The 15,393-nt window shown below is 45.8% G+C and overlaps 2 protein-coding genes across 5 annotated transcripts in view; both read right to left on the reverse strand.

The window, feature by feature from the left end:
- Positions 1 to 1,415: 1,415 nt before the first annotated feature.
- LOC308375981 (eukaryotic translation initiation factor 4E-binding protein 3-like) lies at positions 1,416 to 4,606 on the reverse strand. The gene is made up of 3 exons (XM_080852216.1): positions 4,315 to 4,606; positions 3,064 to 3,264; positions 1,416 to 1,938 (listed from the first exon to the last, which is right to left on the reverse strand). The coding sequence occupies exons 1-3, from the start codon at positions 4,445 to 4,447 to the stop codon at positions 1,907 to 1,909; spliced, it is 366 nt and encodes a 121-aa protein (XP_080708342.1). The 5' UTR covers positions 4,448 to 4,606; the 3' UTR covers positions 1,416 to 1,906.
- Positions 4,607 to 5,893: 1,287 nt separating this feature from the next.
- ankhd1 (ankyrin repeat and KH domain containing 1) overlaps positions 5,894 to 15,393 on the reverse strand; it is a 30,673-nt gene continuing 21,173 nt past the window's right edge. For 2 of the 4 annotated variants that reach the window (XM_080857171.1, XM_080857169.1), the window contains exons 21-34: positions 14,803 to 14,978; positions 14,181 to 14,343; positions 13,906 to 14,001; positions 13,645 to 13,761; positions 13,329 to 13,491; positions 12,507 to 13,017; positions 12,212 to 12,358; positions 11,757 to 11,906; positions 9,994 to 11,612; positions 9,370 to 9,558; positions 8,968 to 9,228; positions 7,018 to 7,193; positions 6,748 to 6,912; positions 5,894 to 6,483 (exon numbers count right to left, since the gene is read on the reverse strand). In XM_080857171.1, coding sequence (XP_080713297.1) covers positions 6,424 to 6,483; positions 6,748 to 6,912; positions 7,018 to 7,193; positions 8,968 to 9,228; positions 9,370 to 9,558; positions 9,994 to 11,612; positions 11,757 to 11,906; positions 12,212 to 12,358; positions 12,507 to 13,017; positions 13,329 to 13,491; positions 13,645 to 13,761; positions 13,906 to 14,001; positions 14,181 to 14,343; positions 14,803 to 14,978 — 3,993 coding nt within the window. In that variant the 3' untranslated portion in view covers positions 5,894 to 6,423. Of the gene's footprint in view, positions 6,484 to 6,747; positions 6,913 to 7,017; positions 7,194 to 8,967; positions 9,229 to 9,369; positions 9,559 to 9,993; positions 11,613 to 11,756; positions 11,922 to 12,211; positions 12,359 to 12,506; positions 13,018 to 13,328; positions 13,492 to 13,644; positions 13,762 to 13,905; positions 14,002 to 14,180; positions 14,344 to 14,802; positions 14,979 to 15,393 lie in introns of all 4 variants that reach the window. The other 2 variants (XM_080857170.1, XM_080857168.1) reach the window with 1 other exon arrangement.

Below are 15,393 nucleotides of genomic sequence, written 5' to 3' on the forward strand. Positions count from 1 at the left end.
CCTGAAGAAAGCAGAGCTGTGGAGAAGAGCCAGGGGGATTTAACAGGGGAATTTCACCTGCTTTCCTCAGGTGGATGATTTTCTTTCTAGTGAGGATGTGGACAGAACTCCTGTCAAATTAGTCATCGTGGGATATTTGACCAATTTGATTCGAAATTTAAATTTTCGAATGTCTTACTTTCCTGACATGGAGGAGAAATCTACACAGCTGGATTGGGTGAGAAACCCATTTATCTTGTCCAAAGCATATGGAAGCAAGCTACCTGTCACTAATCAGGAAAGACTCCTGGAAGTGTAATCTGACTGGCCTCCAGATGAAGTTTGCCAAATCCACACTCACACAGTTTTGGATGTGTGTGAAGCAGGAGCACCCTGACCTGGGAGACAAAGCTTTGGAGCAGCTACTTCCCTTTTACTCCTTATATTTATGTGAGGCCTCCTTCTCTGCAATGACTGTGATCACAACAAAGCAGAGAAACAGACTGTGTCTGGAGAAGAGCTTGATCACAGCAGTTGCCTTCCTGCCACCAAGACTGACAAAGATTTTCAGTGAAGCACAAGCACAAGGTTCTTACTAAAATGTAATTGTAAACGCACTCAGTTCAATGCAACAATGTTCAATGTTCAATATTCAGTGTTGACAGTTTAATAAATCAGACAATGATGGCATAGCGCTGTGAATTACATATTCTTTTCAATCAAAAATGCTTTGCGCTGGTTAGGGGGTACTTGGCTGAAAAAAATATTTCACAGGGGGTACATCACTGAAAAAAGGTTGAGAACCACTGCCCTAGTCCATATGCGTGTCAGAGTGAACATGGCTTAGCATATGCTCATGGCCATCTACCTGCTGGTGTGGTTCAGTGAGGTAGAATGCAACGTTTCACCAACGCAAAGACAGACAAACATTTCAACCAACATGAGAATGATTCTACACGAAGATTATCTATTGATAAATGTATGATTCCCCTGAGACACCCAGGCCATTCAACTGACACGTATATCAAATGGCAGTTTGAATGTTACTTAAATATATTTGACATAGGCTTTCTGTAAACCGAGTGAGTGTGCCGCGTGTTGTGTAGTGTCTATTTATGGACACTCCATACCTACAGTGGCTTCTTCAAATATTTGACTGAGCCTACTCAATCTTTTTGTGATAACATCTGGTAGGTTTTTCAAGACGTCATAGGAAACCACAGGTGACACGCATTCACTAGCCACAGCAAAATGTGATAAGTAATGTTTCGAGTAGCTGAGCTATGATGGGATAAACACTTTTTCCCCCTTAGATATTTACAGACATTTAGCATGGTTTTGTTGCTTGTTGAAATGTTTGTACACTGAATAAAAACCAGTGGCTGGATATTAATTCTAATGAGTTCTACATCTGAAAAAAAGAAAGACAAAGCAGGGATTGTATTGTGCTTTTTATTACCTTAAAGTACAACCATCACCCTCATCTGAGTTTGAATCTGAACAACACGGTGTACAACAGACATAGCTCCTCCTGACACACAAAAACCTGAGGTAACCTTCATAATCCTTATTGTGGTTTACATGAAATTACATACATTTAAAAACCTGCAATTTGCCTAAAACCACACAGACACAACTGGATATTTTAACCCTTACTTGTGACAAAGAAAAAGTAACAGCCAACACCCAGTGTAAGCAGATGAAGGACCCCTTTAAACCACTGCAGGGTATTAATGTTTCCTTCCCACAGACTGTAATCTGACCATCTTACTTTCAAATCTTGAAAATCTACATTTCTATGCAGAATTCAACTCGATCCAACACGTTGTGTGTTTTGACTGTAAGAATTAAAAAAGAGGACATCCAGAATGTAACCTCTCAAGGTCAAACAACTCATGTTTTCTCCATGGGAACAAGTTTGGACAGCTCACATGTCCATCACAAACTGGCTGTCGTCAGCTGCAGGAAGAGAAATGGGGGGAAAGGGGGTCAGGGTTCTCAGAACTCATCATAGTGTAGTAGGTCACTAAGACCTTCCTTCAGAGAACATAAAGCAAACCCGCTGCCACATGACTGCTCCCATTCCCTATGCCAGCCTTGCCAAAAGAGCAAATCAGGTGTACCTCTGTTTACTTTTCTCACATACTGCATTGCTCATTCACCTTGAAACTCGTCATGTGCCAATGTGCCTTTTGAGATAATGTTACAGATCATCTCTGCAAAAACACATGAATTATTTGCACAGGCCAGGAATGAATCATTCAGACCTGAAATTGTATTATAACCAGGGTGGGATTTCTCAAAAGGGAAGGAGGGATGTTTTTGAAACATTTTTATTTACGAAAATAAAATCACGAACTACAGACTTAGTGGCGAACATAAAGGCAAAGGCCATGTGTGCATACAAGCAGGTTGGTTACAGCCGATGTCAGACATTCCAATCGTTAAACACTAAACAGGAATCTGCTCCATTTATTCAGAGTAATATGTTAAAATGCATCTTCTACCATTTCATAATGGCCTGGTCCTTGTTATTTGTTAATGCCAACTTGTTAAGAGTCAGCCTGGGAGTTCCCCTCAGCCTGGAAGTTCCTCCATCCTATCAAGCTCCTGTGGTCGCATTTTCAGTTGCAATATTTCTCAAACGTTTTTCAATTTAGTTCCCGTCTGGGATAAAAAAATAATTAAACAGAGGCAGGGATATATGGATGGGGTGGGGATCCAGCCTGGACAAATCACACCCTGATTATAACCCACCTATTCTTTAATACAAAAGTAGCCTCAAAACATTCCAAGAGAGACTAGCTTCAAGGTTACTTCAGTCACTAAGGGTTCGGAAGAACTAAAAAAAAAGACAAAGCAAGACGACTTACAGACATAAATCCTTCAGGTTTCTGCCTGAAGCTGTTGGAGTATGACAGCACTTTTTCTCATGCACAGTAGACACACACACACACACACACACACACACACACACACACACACACACACACACACACACACACACACACACACACACACACACACACACACACACACACACACTCCCTGGGCCTGAAAGCAGTCGGTTGTTCATGCGTTTACCTGAAGCTGTTGGATGAGCAAGGACACCCATCTCACCTGGGAGGTCTTTGCAGCCCTCATCCAGTTCCTCCAACTTCCCCATGGGGTGCACTGCTGGCATGGTAACCCCTGGTATCTGTGGTAAACAGGTAGGAGGCGTGCGTGCCAGTGGAGAGTTCCTACAACCCAGCAGAAACTTCCTGTCGTAGACAATTCTGGTTCCTGTTGAGAATTGTTTTTGTCTGAGTACAGAATCGAATAATCATGCAGATGGAATGAACTGCATTTAACTAAAACAATGAGATAAAATCTGGTAGCGTATCTGGTCTGCAATTAATCTGCTTTTCAACACTGGTTTGCATTCGGATTTTTAAGAGACAGGATGTTACAGAACAAGCAGTAAGACTTCATAATGGTGTGCAGGGTGAGTGGAGGTAGTATGAAGTTTCATCAACTTTTAGATTCAAGTCGTATTGTGTTACAAAGGCAGGCCACTACCTCACAAATCACATCTTAAGTGAATGTAATGGCTTTGGTCCAGTCACAGTCGAAACATGACCTAGCCATGTGTACATGCTAAACTCATTCATATTCTAGTGCTGAGCATCCAGCGGTGACCAAACAATCCATGAAGATATCAACATTCAAGGTGAAGCGATCAAAGCGTCACACCACAACCTATGCGTAATGCTAAATATAACCAGCACTTGACACATGTTTGACACTGTATGTAAAAATGTTTCATGTCAAAACTTCGTCTCTAATTAACTGACGTGGCACTAAATACTAGTAGTGATAGCTCTGGTAAGCTACGTTTTCAAAAGGTTCTGTCAAACTTGTTCTCCTCAAAGGCGATTCCGGAATTACTTTGTCGTCAAGATAGCTTAAGAGCAGTGATAAGAACAACTGTACTTGACACGAAAATACGTTGTGCCAGCATGTTTCGATTCTCAGGACGAGCGGACTGTGTTGTATTGTAGAATATTGTAATTGCAGACCTAGTGTATACCGGTCAAACTTGTTTAAAGCCTTCATATACACAGAATAACATGTACTGAATTTCAGCTGCCTGGTTTATCCTAGTGTTGAAATGACTGTTTCAATGTCCAAAGCCTTGTGCATCCGAAATTCTTGGAGGCCTGCCAAGGTAGGCCTAAACCTTGAAGACATTTGAGTATCAATTAATGTAATAATTGTAATGGAAGTTACTTGTATTGGACTGACAAACTAATATAGTAATCTGAAGTGTCAACACGTCTCTCTTCGGCTTACCCCCAGGTGTGGTGGAGAAAAGAGTTCCTCCAGGAGTCTGTCCCAAAGACTCGGGAGTCTGTGTCCAGTTTTCTGAGGGCCCTACACGACTTGGAATAGGGCAGCTTGAGACCATGGTACCGTTGGAGTACATGTTTGACGTATGATGAAAACTTAACAACTCCGTCTTTAAATTTGTGAATAAACGCTGTCGTTTTTATACGAGTAAACCCAACCACCAAACAATTTCATTAGAGCTCAGAAGCCGTCTGAAACTTTCCAAGCACGTGTTGCGCTGCTTCATTTAAGTAGCATCACACCACGTGTGAGTTATAGCAAAACAAGGGGCGGGGTTATGTTGGATGGCGTAATCGTCAGGTGACTGAGATCATTGTTTGTGTATCATGCTTGTACCTGCTGTGTAAACATCCTTTTATTACTGCCTACCAACTTGCACCTCAGTTGCATTGTACCATATCCAGTCGTTAATGTTTATCCTGACACGAACTATTTACTCAATATGAATACGTACAGTATTCTACATTAACTAAAAGTTCAGAAAAACATCTTCATGGCGTTCGGAAGTAACTCACAACTGGCGATTCACTCGTCGAAGACGATGTCAGCTCAATGATGGCAATTGGCAACTATTTGTGTTGCCGCACAATTAAATTGGCTCAAAGTTAGCTAAATAACATGGATATTATATAACGGGAAGTGTGCACGTCTTGGGGCGTAGCACGATGAGGGTCTGGATTGTATGTGTGGGTGTAAAAACCTATATGTTTCAGGTTCTGCAACTCATGTTACAGCGTTACGTAAGTGCAAGGCAGTTGCGTGAGTGCGTGTGTGAAGTTCGTGAGTGCAAGGCAAGTTGCAAGCCTCGGGTTAATGACTTTCCTGTTCACACTTGGGGTTCATTCCCACATGCATTTGAAATGTCGGAAATCTACTTAAGAACTTATTACGTGTCACATTAGGCTAGGTATCTACTTGTTGCACCAAAGTTACTTTCATTTGTCAATGCACAATAAGTTGATAACACATAGTCAGGCTAGCTGGTATGACCAACGACTATCCACCACAACAGCAAGTTCTTTAAACTAACAAAGGTAACGGGTTTGCAATGTATTTTATGTGAATAAATGTGTGTACAGGTGACTAGTGCAATTTGATCAATTCAAATATTTAAATCATACTCTTATCTTGGCTGAACTCAGTATTAAATGGGATTATATTATGTGTATTACAGCATGCACTCAAGAAAGTTTCATCCTTTACTGTTCTACACCAAGGTGTGAGTGGAACCTCCTGTCCTGGACATGGAGCTGTCACACTAACTAACTTGACGGTAAGTGACGCTCCAAATTGCAGATTTATCTGGCCGGGAGGCCAGTTTGTAAAGGTTACGTTCCAGAAAGTATGAAAATCGACTTAGTGTGGCCTTGGCCTAAGCTCTGGCCATCTAAACAACCTACTATTCACCAACAACGACATAGGCTACACAACAATCCCCAATAACCAGCAGAGCATAGGATTTCCCCCACAAATGACAGCCAAGACAACAAATTTTACTGAATATCTTAATGAACATCTTTATTGAATATTAAGGTAAATATTTCACATTAATACAGGCTACATAAAGTAGAGCCACTATACGACATGAAATTTATTCTCCTTTGAACCCTTTTTCAGTATGTAAACAATTATACATGTATTTACCACTCTAAAGGTCTGATTTCTCTCAGTGAGTAATCATCTAGGTCATGGCTGGGTATAAATAGTGCACAGACCTACTGAGCCCTCCAACTCCACTGATTGTGGGCCTTTTATGTCAAAATGGCTATACTATGCAGAGAATGTATCCTGTTAAACAGGCAGTTGGTTTGTTCATAGACAAGAGTAAATGCTTTAAAGCCCACGCCAGAGTTTTTTTTTTCTGTCTGTCTCTTTATTTTTTTTAGTCAGGCACATCAAAAGGTCTAAGTCAGTTTAAAGTATAATTTTATCATTTGGGGATACGCTTAGGTTAAAGTCTTTGTCATTGTGTAAATCCTCCTTTCTAATTCATGTGTTACCTTTTCCTACTTTCCTCTCACTGGTCCTACTATTTACCAGCTAGGGTTGTGTTTAGTTGACATGATTCAGGTGTACATTTCCGACATGTGGAGCCCATGTCCCCGTCCAGACCTGCAATGACAAGTTCTCATCAGGAAAACAGCATCCACAATCCTGCCAAATCACTACAAACATTAATTTGGTAAATAAGATGATCTGAAATTCCTGGGGCTATGAAGACAGAAACCAATCCATTCAACCCAACATGATTGATGACAGACTTGTGTATGAGTGTATAACAACACACCTTTATCACAGGTTAACTGTGCCAGACTATGCAGAAGAGTGTGTTTGTTGTGATAAAGAAAATGGAGGGCAGGGTTCCGGAGCTCTAACCTGCTGAGGATCCGAGTTGTCTGCCGAGTTGGGCACCAGTTTGAGGATGGGATTCCACGCAGGGTCTGCAGCATGCATACCATTGTACATGGCATTCCCAGGGGCCTCTGCCAGCGGGGGGTGAGGGGGCATCATTGTGCCGCCATACACCGACATGGGCAAACCCTTGAGATACAAAAGTGAGAAGGATGAGTGGAATCCAGAGATTAACAGGAGAGTCTGTGTTAAAAGGCTTCCATCTTCAATTAGAGGCTAGCTTAGCTCACGAACCTTGGCGAAATCCATGTAGCTGGTGGGCACGGGTTGGTGGAAGGTGTTGGCGGGCGCCACAATGCCAGTGTCGTCACGCTCCATGACCTGGTGCTGAGAGAAGGCTGACTGGTCCGGCAGCTGCTGGGGCATCATGTGCCCTCCCATCAGTGGCTGCGACCACCCAGTCATGGGCTCTGAAGAGCAGGAGAGGAGACCCAAACAGAACATAACAGAACAGACCATGTCAGCACCAGAGCCACACCGTTACAGGAGTTTTAAGACCAATACCAATTTCTAAATTTGAGGATTTATAAAATCCAATAATGATATGAGCTATATTAATATAGGATACATTTTTAACATAAACACAAAGACACAAAGTGTAGTGATTGAAGAGTTCTGATCAAGACGGTACATAATGTTATAATTATAATGGAAATAATTATCTGACAGCCTAAACAAAAGTTCTGGTTTAGTAGACAACAAGTTATACAAGTAGAGGTAAGCCCAGTTCTTTTGTTGTTGTTTGATAGTTAACCCCACACCTTATTTATCACAATGACTACTTTCAATGGATTCACTTATCCAGTTTATTCCATACAAGCTACAAGAAAAAAATTCAACCATTATTTGTCACCCTTTTTAAAAAAAAGCCATCTTTCTCTATGCAGTACTTCAAGGGAAAAACATTGTTTAAACCCACAAGGAACTGCAAAGAAATCAAGGGGCAAGGGAGGGGAGGGGGGTCTAAATCAGCTCTCACTGCTCTGTAATCTGCTTGTTTCAATATGATTACGTTTATTTCTGTGTATTCCCTATGGGCTAATGATTTATAATGTGCCAACTGGGCCACTACAAACAGCAAGCGAGATCACAATGGAGCTCTGTGTGTCAACAGCATCTAAAAGTGGTTGGGCAAACAGAACTGCCCTAGCTATGAGCCATGCTAGCATGTATGCCGTGCTGTTATGTCCAAAAGGTGAATATAAATACATAGGTTAAGCCTGCAATACGAGCACAGAAGGGCTTCATTGATGATGTGACTAAACACAGAAATACAGTGAACCAGTTAAATAACTCAAATGCATGGGAACAGCTATTTTGCCCTCTAATATTAGCGAGGGTGACTGATGGAAACTTACTAACTCTTATTTTACCGTAGCAAAGCCAGGTATGGCTGATATGAACATTCTCAGGTTTATTCCAAGTAAAATCATGAAAATGAATACCCTGCCATGAAGACACATATCAGACTCAATTGTAAAGTGCAGAGGTGAGCCGAGATGCGTGGCCTAGGAAGTGAGTTGCCAAAGCTACTGTGCGCCCTCTAGTGGACAAACCAGACGATGACAACACTGGCAATTTAGTTGAATGATCAATCTTCATCTTTCCCCTTACTCTGTTTGTATCGGTCACTCTAATCAGCACACGTTACCTGGTCAATCTACTGGAATACCAAAGCTAAAGTACATGGCATTTCTACAAAGTGGAAACATAAGATGGCAGGGTGATGGCAAAGCCACATTTTCACCGAAAGACCACACTTCACTTTTATCCTTGATTCTAAAGGACAAGTTTTCCTCACTGTCAAAGGGGGGTCTGCCGTGAAAGATTGGGATCCACTGGTGTGGACAGTTTTAGCTGTAGTTTACCACAGACACAGTGAATTTAGAAGACTATGCCAGATATGGTTCTCGAGAGCGCACTTCCGGTCTCATTCTATAAATGATGGCTATTGCTCAGTGTGACAAACCTTTCTTTGTTCGATGAGGAGAAGAGTACTTAGGTGAAGCATTTATTCAAGCTGGATCACACACATTTCTTGCCATATATGACCCTGTATTATCCAGCCCAAACTTGTACTATTATCCTACTCTGAACTGTAATTACATAAAATACATCAGACAATGATTGAAGCCATCGTAGAGTGAATTCGAATGTATCAATCTGTCCTTTCTTTAAACTCACCAGAGGCGCTTCCCACACCAAAGGACCAGATGCCTCCCTGCCCTACATTTGGCGTGTAGCTGGCGGGAAGAATAGTATGGTTGACTGAGCCAGTCTGCCGTATGCGGGCCAAGCGCTCTGTGCCTATGGGTGGGGGAACTTTGCGATCCTGTTGGCTGGCATTGTTGTTGTTGTTGGCCTTAGCCTGAATCTGCGGCATCATGGCGGCCGTGCAGTGAGGAGACGAGGGCCCAGAGGTCACAGAGGTCACTGGTGATTCGCCTAAAGGGAAACACAGAGACAGAGCCTGGGTTGATTCACTGTGCCTTAAGGTGGTCTGACAAGTCACATTTACAGGTGCTGGCCTAACAGCTCCATTAGCCAGGCAAATGATGGATGGATGGATGGATAAGTGCCCCTTGCCTCGGATTCTCTTGCAGGAGGACGAGGCACCCCAGGGGAGGGGGGAAAAGTGCTGGCGGCTGAAGGAGGGGGGGCCCACTGGAGCCGAGCCCTGCAGATACACAGGGCTGCCGGTGATGCTCGTGGTGAAGCTCGTGAGCGCTGTGGACGAGGACATGGGGTTGCCCGAGGGGTCCATAGGGTGCATTCCTGAGTCGAGCACAAGGCACATCGCATGTTCAGTGACACATTTAAATGGACTACTGTACAACGGAACACACATTTAAATGGACTACTGTACAACGGAAGATTCATTTAAATAGACTACTGTACAACTGAAGACTCGTATGCTATGAATGAGAAATATGACCGCATTAATCAAAAAAGGGTATTATCATGGATAATATTGTAACATGACCACTGAAATTGTGATAAGGTCATTACTTCAATGTGCCTAGATGGCAGGTCTAAACTTTGTTGGTGAGGAGTTCGCATGACACCACAGTTGTGACCACGTCTGTCGCATTACATGAGTGATATAATCTTTTTTGCAGTAATGTGGAAGTGGATTACCAACTATTTAAATATTGTTCATTCTAATGATCTGAGCATTTGCTTTTGGGGGGAGTGTGTTGTATTTCTCACCAATGGCGCTGGGGCCCATTTTCTGGGTGGCACAGCGGTAGCCTGGTGCTTTGGAGTTGTCAGTCGGGTTCATGACGCCATCCAGCTGTCCAGGATCATCTCCGTAGGCCGACTGGCCGCTGTAGGACTGCTCCGGAGGGGTCCGGTTGGGCAACTGACAGCCCCACATCTGATTGTGGCCCACCTGGTTATTCTCAAACATGTTTCCGAAGTGATTGAACAGGTTGTTTTGCCCATAATTGGGAGGCATTTGGGCTTTACCCACTTGGTGGTGCATCTGGGAGCCGTTCATCATGCCCACGGCAGAGGACGTGGGCATCGAGTGGGGCGTCATGCCAATCTGGGACTGGCTGGGCTGCTGGGAGTGTGGTTTGTGGGAGTCCTGTGGAGGGCCCGGGGGCACAAACACCGCCTGCTGCTCCTGCATGGGCACCCCAGTGCCTGAGGGGTAGAGGGAGGCAGGGTTCTGCACACGTTGCGACACACCCGGCGCAGATGTGACGTACTGAGGTAAGGTGCTGCTGATGTGTGTGTGGGGGCTGCTGCTGCTGTTGCTGGTGGGCACAGGGCGAGAGACGGGCAGCGGGGCACAGGCCTGGGAGACGGCAGCGCCAGGCTCGCTGGCCGAGAAAGTGGAGGGCATCTGCGGTCGGACGCCTGCCGGGGAGGGCAGCAAGGGCTGGGACGTGGGGGAGGACCGCAGCGGCACCGTGGAGCCGGGCCCCTCGTGGAGGGATGCAGCGGCCAGCCCTGGCAGCTCGGCTGAAGGCTTGTCTTTACTGTTGGCGAAGGTAGGCTCCAGCCTGCTGGCTGCGGGCTGCTGCACAGGGGAGGTGAATAAGGCGGGGGGAAGCGGCGGGGTTCTGCGCACGGTCGGAGCGAAGGTCACTGGCGCGGGCGTCTGGGCAGCAGGGGGGCTGCTGTTTGCCGGGGCCGGGGGCTGTGCACTGCCGGACTTGGGCTCAGTGGCGAAGAGCTGCTTCCTGACAGAGGAGGGCGTGTAGGACGCGGGGGCAGAGGAGGGCGGAGAGGCTGAGGAGACGGGGGTGGTGGCGGTGGCGCTGGTGCCCCTAGGAGACATGTGCTCAGGGTGGCCGCTGCCGGCCGGCGAAGGGCGAGGAGCAGCTGTGCCGCCGCTGTTGTGTTTGGGCGAGTTGTTAGCACTACCCGGGCTCACCGGACGCACCGGGAATGGGCCCCACGTGTTGGGCGAGGGCGTGAAGGTGCCGCCAAACTGTGCCATGGGCAGGCGTGGGTGCCGGATCTGCTGCATGGCAAGGAGTGCCAGCTGCGGGTGGGTGTAGGCCAGAGGCAGCGAGACGAATGGAGGCCGCACGCCTGACACCATGTTCTTCCCCAGCTTACCTCCAGGCTGGATGCCGATGGCCGCTGTGGACTGGAAGGCCGCAGCAGAAAGGGGCACGGCAGGGGGGAGGCCCCTGGAGCTGGCAACGGTGGTGCTGGAGGCCGTGGAGGTGGTGTGGGTGGAGCCCATCCTGGTGCTTGTGCCGGGGGGCCGGATGTGGTTACGCGGGATTAGATCTTCCAGCTCTTTGGCCGGGTCCTGGATCAAGGCGTTGATCAGCTGCACGGCATGTCGAGTGGACTCTGTGCCACCCCTGGGATACAGAAGAAGAAACATGAAGAACAAATAACGCACTCATTCTTTTATTAATCCAGTTCATAAAACAGAATTATGACAGTCACAACAAATGTTTCCAAAAAAGGAACATAAAAGTGATGGAAGTGTGATGGATTTGTACCTGATGGTGATCATTCTCTCCCCATTTTTATCCTTCTGTTTGTCCACGTCGATGTGCGCCCCGGTCACGTCCTGGATCGCCGTGATGTTGCAGCCTCCTCTGCCCATGATGCGGGAGACCACGGAGGCCGGGACCGAGAGCTTCTTCGATCTGGAGACAGAGCAACTGTGAGGATAGTTCATCAATGACTGAGTCTCACATCCATCATGTCACATCACACCACATGACGTCCATCAAAACAAGTTGTGCTGCTGAGATTTTGATCTGTTCAGGTGTTTTGTTGCACACAAAAGATTATAGATTCCTTTTGGAAGAATTCCCAGCCTTTCAAAATCTTTAGTACATGTTACTTTACGTTTTATAATACTACAATCTATTCTGAGACCAAAACTACTTCATACGCCTTATTCTTATTTATCATCATAATCTTATCATTATCATTATTATCATCTTACCTGCGGACAACTTCTTTCCAGCCATCCTCTCTTTTTGGACCCCTTTTTGGACTGGTGAGGTTCATCTTGTTGTTTGACGACAACATGATGGGCATTGAAGTCTTCACAGATGAGAACAGGGGACCGTGTGACTCAACATCATGGACCCTAGAGAAATACAGTGACAGGGTTAGCACTATACCTAATACCATACTCCCATCTGTGGGTATAGAAACACATCTTCAGTGAGTCTTCAGTGAGTGATGCTTCAGACATGTCAACGCTATGAGTAGAAAACTAGGGCAACAAGCCGTACTTGTGTTGTGGCTTTGAAGGGGTTAACTTCTCCTCTCTGGAGGTCTGGAGTGACAGGCCCTGATGCTTCTCGGGCAGGGGCTGCTTCTTTGCAGGAGGACCCAAAGGAGCGGAGAAGGAGGAAGAGGAGGTTGATGAGGAGGAGGAGGACGACGGGCCATCGCTGAGCTCCTGGCTCTTGCTGCCGCTGCTACTCTCACTGTTGCAGTCGGCGCTGTCCAGGTTGTCTGAGTCGCTGTTGCCGCCTGGCACCCCGCCACCCCGAGGCTCGCCATTGATTTTGTTTTTGTCGGCCTTCTGCGGGGCCAGCGCCACCTGGGGGTCCTGCAGGATGATGGGCTCGCTGGGGGAGTCCTTGAGCTTGTTCTTCTTCGTCTTGCGGCTGTTGCTGGCCATGTTGGTCAGGTTGGCGCGCTTCTTGCCAAAAGCGGAGGTGAAGGTGGGCGAGGTGGCCAAGATGCCAATTGTGGTAGTGGTGGTGGCACTGGGGGGCTCGATGGGCACCTCCAACTCTGCAGGGACATATAATAATGACAACCACAGCTTTGAGTAAATCCCTAACGGGGCATCAAACAGGAGTAGTCATGAACGTATTATGACAGTGAAAGATGACAGATTAAGACACGATTTAAGGAATCTGTTTTGGGGTTTATATATGCATCTTATGCATCTCCTCTGATTTGCAAATGTAACTTTTTAGTTCACTCTAAGTGTGTATTGAGTTTCTATTTGTGTATTGTGAATTATGTGTTATGTGTCCTTTAAGAATCAATACAATAATGATGGCAAAAAAAATAAGAGAGGGGAAGGGAGAAATAACGACCTTCTTCATAATCGTCCTCCTCGTCCAGCAGATCTAAGACCTCCTTCAATTTTTCCTCCTCCTCTTCCAGCTTCCTCTTCTGCTCCTCCTTCTTCTTCTTGCGTTTCTCCTTGCGCTTCTCACGCTTTGCGGCAAGGGCTTGCTTCTTACTCTCCTCGCGGGACTAAAGACAACATGACGACAGAACCATTCAAATCCAATAAGGCGTTGGGATTCCTAATGTGTCTAAACATCAGCTAAATGACCTCCAAGAGTTTAGCCCTAAAGGAACAGCATTTTTACACAAAACACTTAACACTGCTGACTGTATACATACTTTCTCCAGGTCGAGCTCTTTGAGGAGGATACAGGCGTTCTTGTTGGCCTCTGCAGCCTGGTGGTCCTTTGCCTTGACGATGGTCTCCATGCACTGGTGGCACTTTTTCAGCAGCTCCTGCAGCAACATGGGGAAGCAGCCAGTGAACACACAGTCCCAACGGCCCCATTTAAAACTACCATATGTTGAAGATGTACGTAGGGATGTATGGAGGGGTGTTTGAAGGAATGAATGCTATGGCCATGTGTTTCAACAACTCACCTTATCTGCAATTGTGGCAATGTATCTCATGCACTCTATGTCGGAGGGGAACTGGTTCACTTCCTTCACCAAGTACTGCACGACTTTCACATGACCCTGAAAGAGAGATCAACAGGTTAGGACCACAGTGACGTGCCCATTTTAAAAGTGAGTGACACATCATTGGTGACTGGATCAATGTTCAGCGCAGTGTCTAATGTGAAGATCACTCCATTTAGCTACTGCTTTGTGACGGTGCCAAAGACAAGCACACTCAAATGCCATAGGAGTCATACCTTGCGGAAAGCGGCCATGAGAGGGGTGATTTTGCGGTTGTCTGCAGCGTCAACATCTGCACCCGACTGCTCAAGCAGCTGGACCACGTCGAAATGGCCACCATTTGCAGCAAGCCATAGAGGGGTGTTCCCCTTCTTATTACGCACATCAATGTGGGCCCCTCTGCATGGAAGACGATCAGTTAAACACATGATCTGAAGCGACTTGTAACAACACCACAGTGTAAATAAGTCAGTAAGTAAATAAATAAATAAAAACTGTGTGGCACATTGTGTTAGTATTAAAGTAAGAGTAAGGCCGTTTTGGTCAAAATCCAGCAATCTCACTACTGAAAAGGCATGCAAAAACCTTGCCAACACAAGCATCTTCACAGTTGGCACGGATAAAAGGCTTATCTAGCCTGCCAACTCATGTCTTTTGGCGACATATTTACCGAGGTCATGCTGTGACATTTGCACAGGGTTGTCCAACCAGCTGGCTAGTGTTTATCTGTCCTTCACATGACCCGGCACCATGAAAATTTATTTGAAAATGATACTAAGTGCTAGTTGTTTATAAAAACATGCTTACAAACATACGGTCTCTTAAGCTCAGGCTACACTTGAGAAAAAATAAACCAACCTGATGATTAGCAGCTCACAGAACTTGTAGTGGCCCTTGTCAGCTGCAATGGTGAGAGCCGTGTCCCTGGAGGAAGGGACGGGAGGGGCGTTCACATCCGCGCCCTTATCCAGCAGCACTCGGCCCACCTCTGCATAGCCCCCTGACGCCGCCTCCATGAGCGGAGTGAGACCCGTCTGCCAGAGGATGTACAAGAGCACCGTGACTAGACCTGCTACAGACCGTTTACAAAAACCTGCCTGCTTGCAAAAGTCTGAACCTCCACACATATATCAGTCTGTTCGTTTCTGTTGATCTGGGGTCGTCTATGTCATGATATGTATAAATACAGATAATGTCAAAAGCCACTAGAGGCGCTGTTGTTGAATAAACGACCATCAAGATGGCTGAAACATCTGGCTGAGTCAGTTGTCTGATCCTTATACATCAACAACATAACATGGTGTCAGAAGTAAAAGGAAAAAAAATATAATCAACTAAAGTTTGATGGTTCACAGCAGGGACCAGGCTAAACCAATGAAGAATTTAGAGTGCAAGGCAGTGCATATATAGAGAGAGAGTTAAGAGAGTAAAACAGGCCCTGTGGGGAGA

The sequence above is a fragment of the Sprattus sprattus genome, assembly GCF_963457725.1.
Source record: "Sprattus sprattus genome assembly, chromosome: 1".
NCBI classification, from domain to species: Eukaryota; Metazoa; Chordata; class Actinopteri; order Clupeiformes; family Clupeidae; genus Sprattus; species Sprattus sprattus.

Excerpts from the sequence above, each read along its gene's own strand:
- LOC308375981 (XM_080852216.1), bottom strand. The coding sequence starts at position 4,447 with ATGTACTCCAACGGTACCATGGTCTCAAGCTGCCCTATTCCAAGTCGT. Across the intron at positions 3,265-4,314 it reads TTTCTCCACCACACCTGGGG|GAACCAGAATTGTCTACGAC; the intron begins GTAAGCCGAAGA and ends AATTCTCAACAG. Across the intron at positions 1,939-3,063 it reads TGCTCATCCAACAGCTTCAG|CTGACGACAGCCAGTTTGTG; the intron begins GTAAACGCATGA and ends CTCTTCCTGCAG.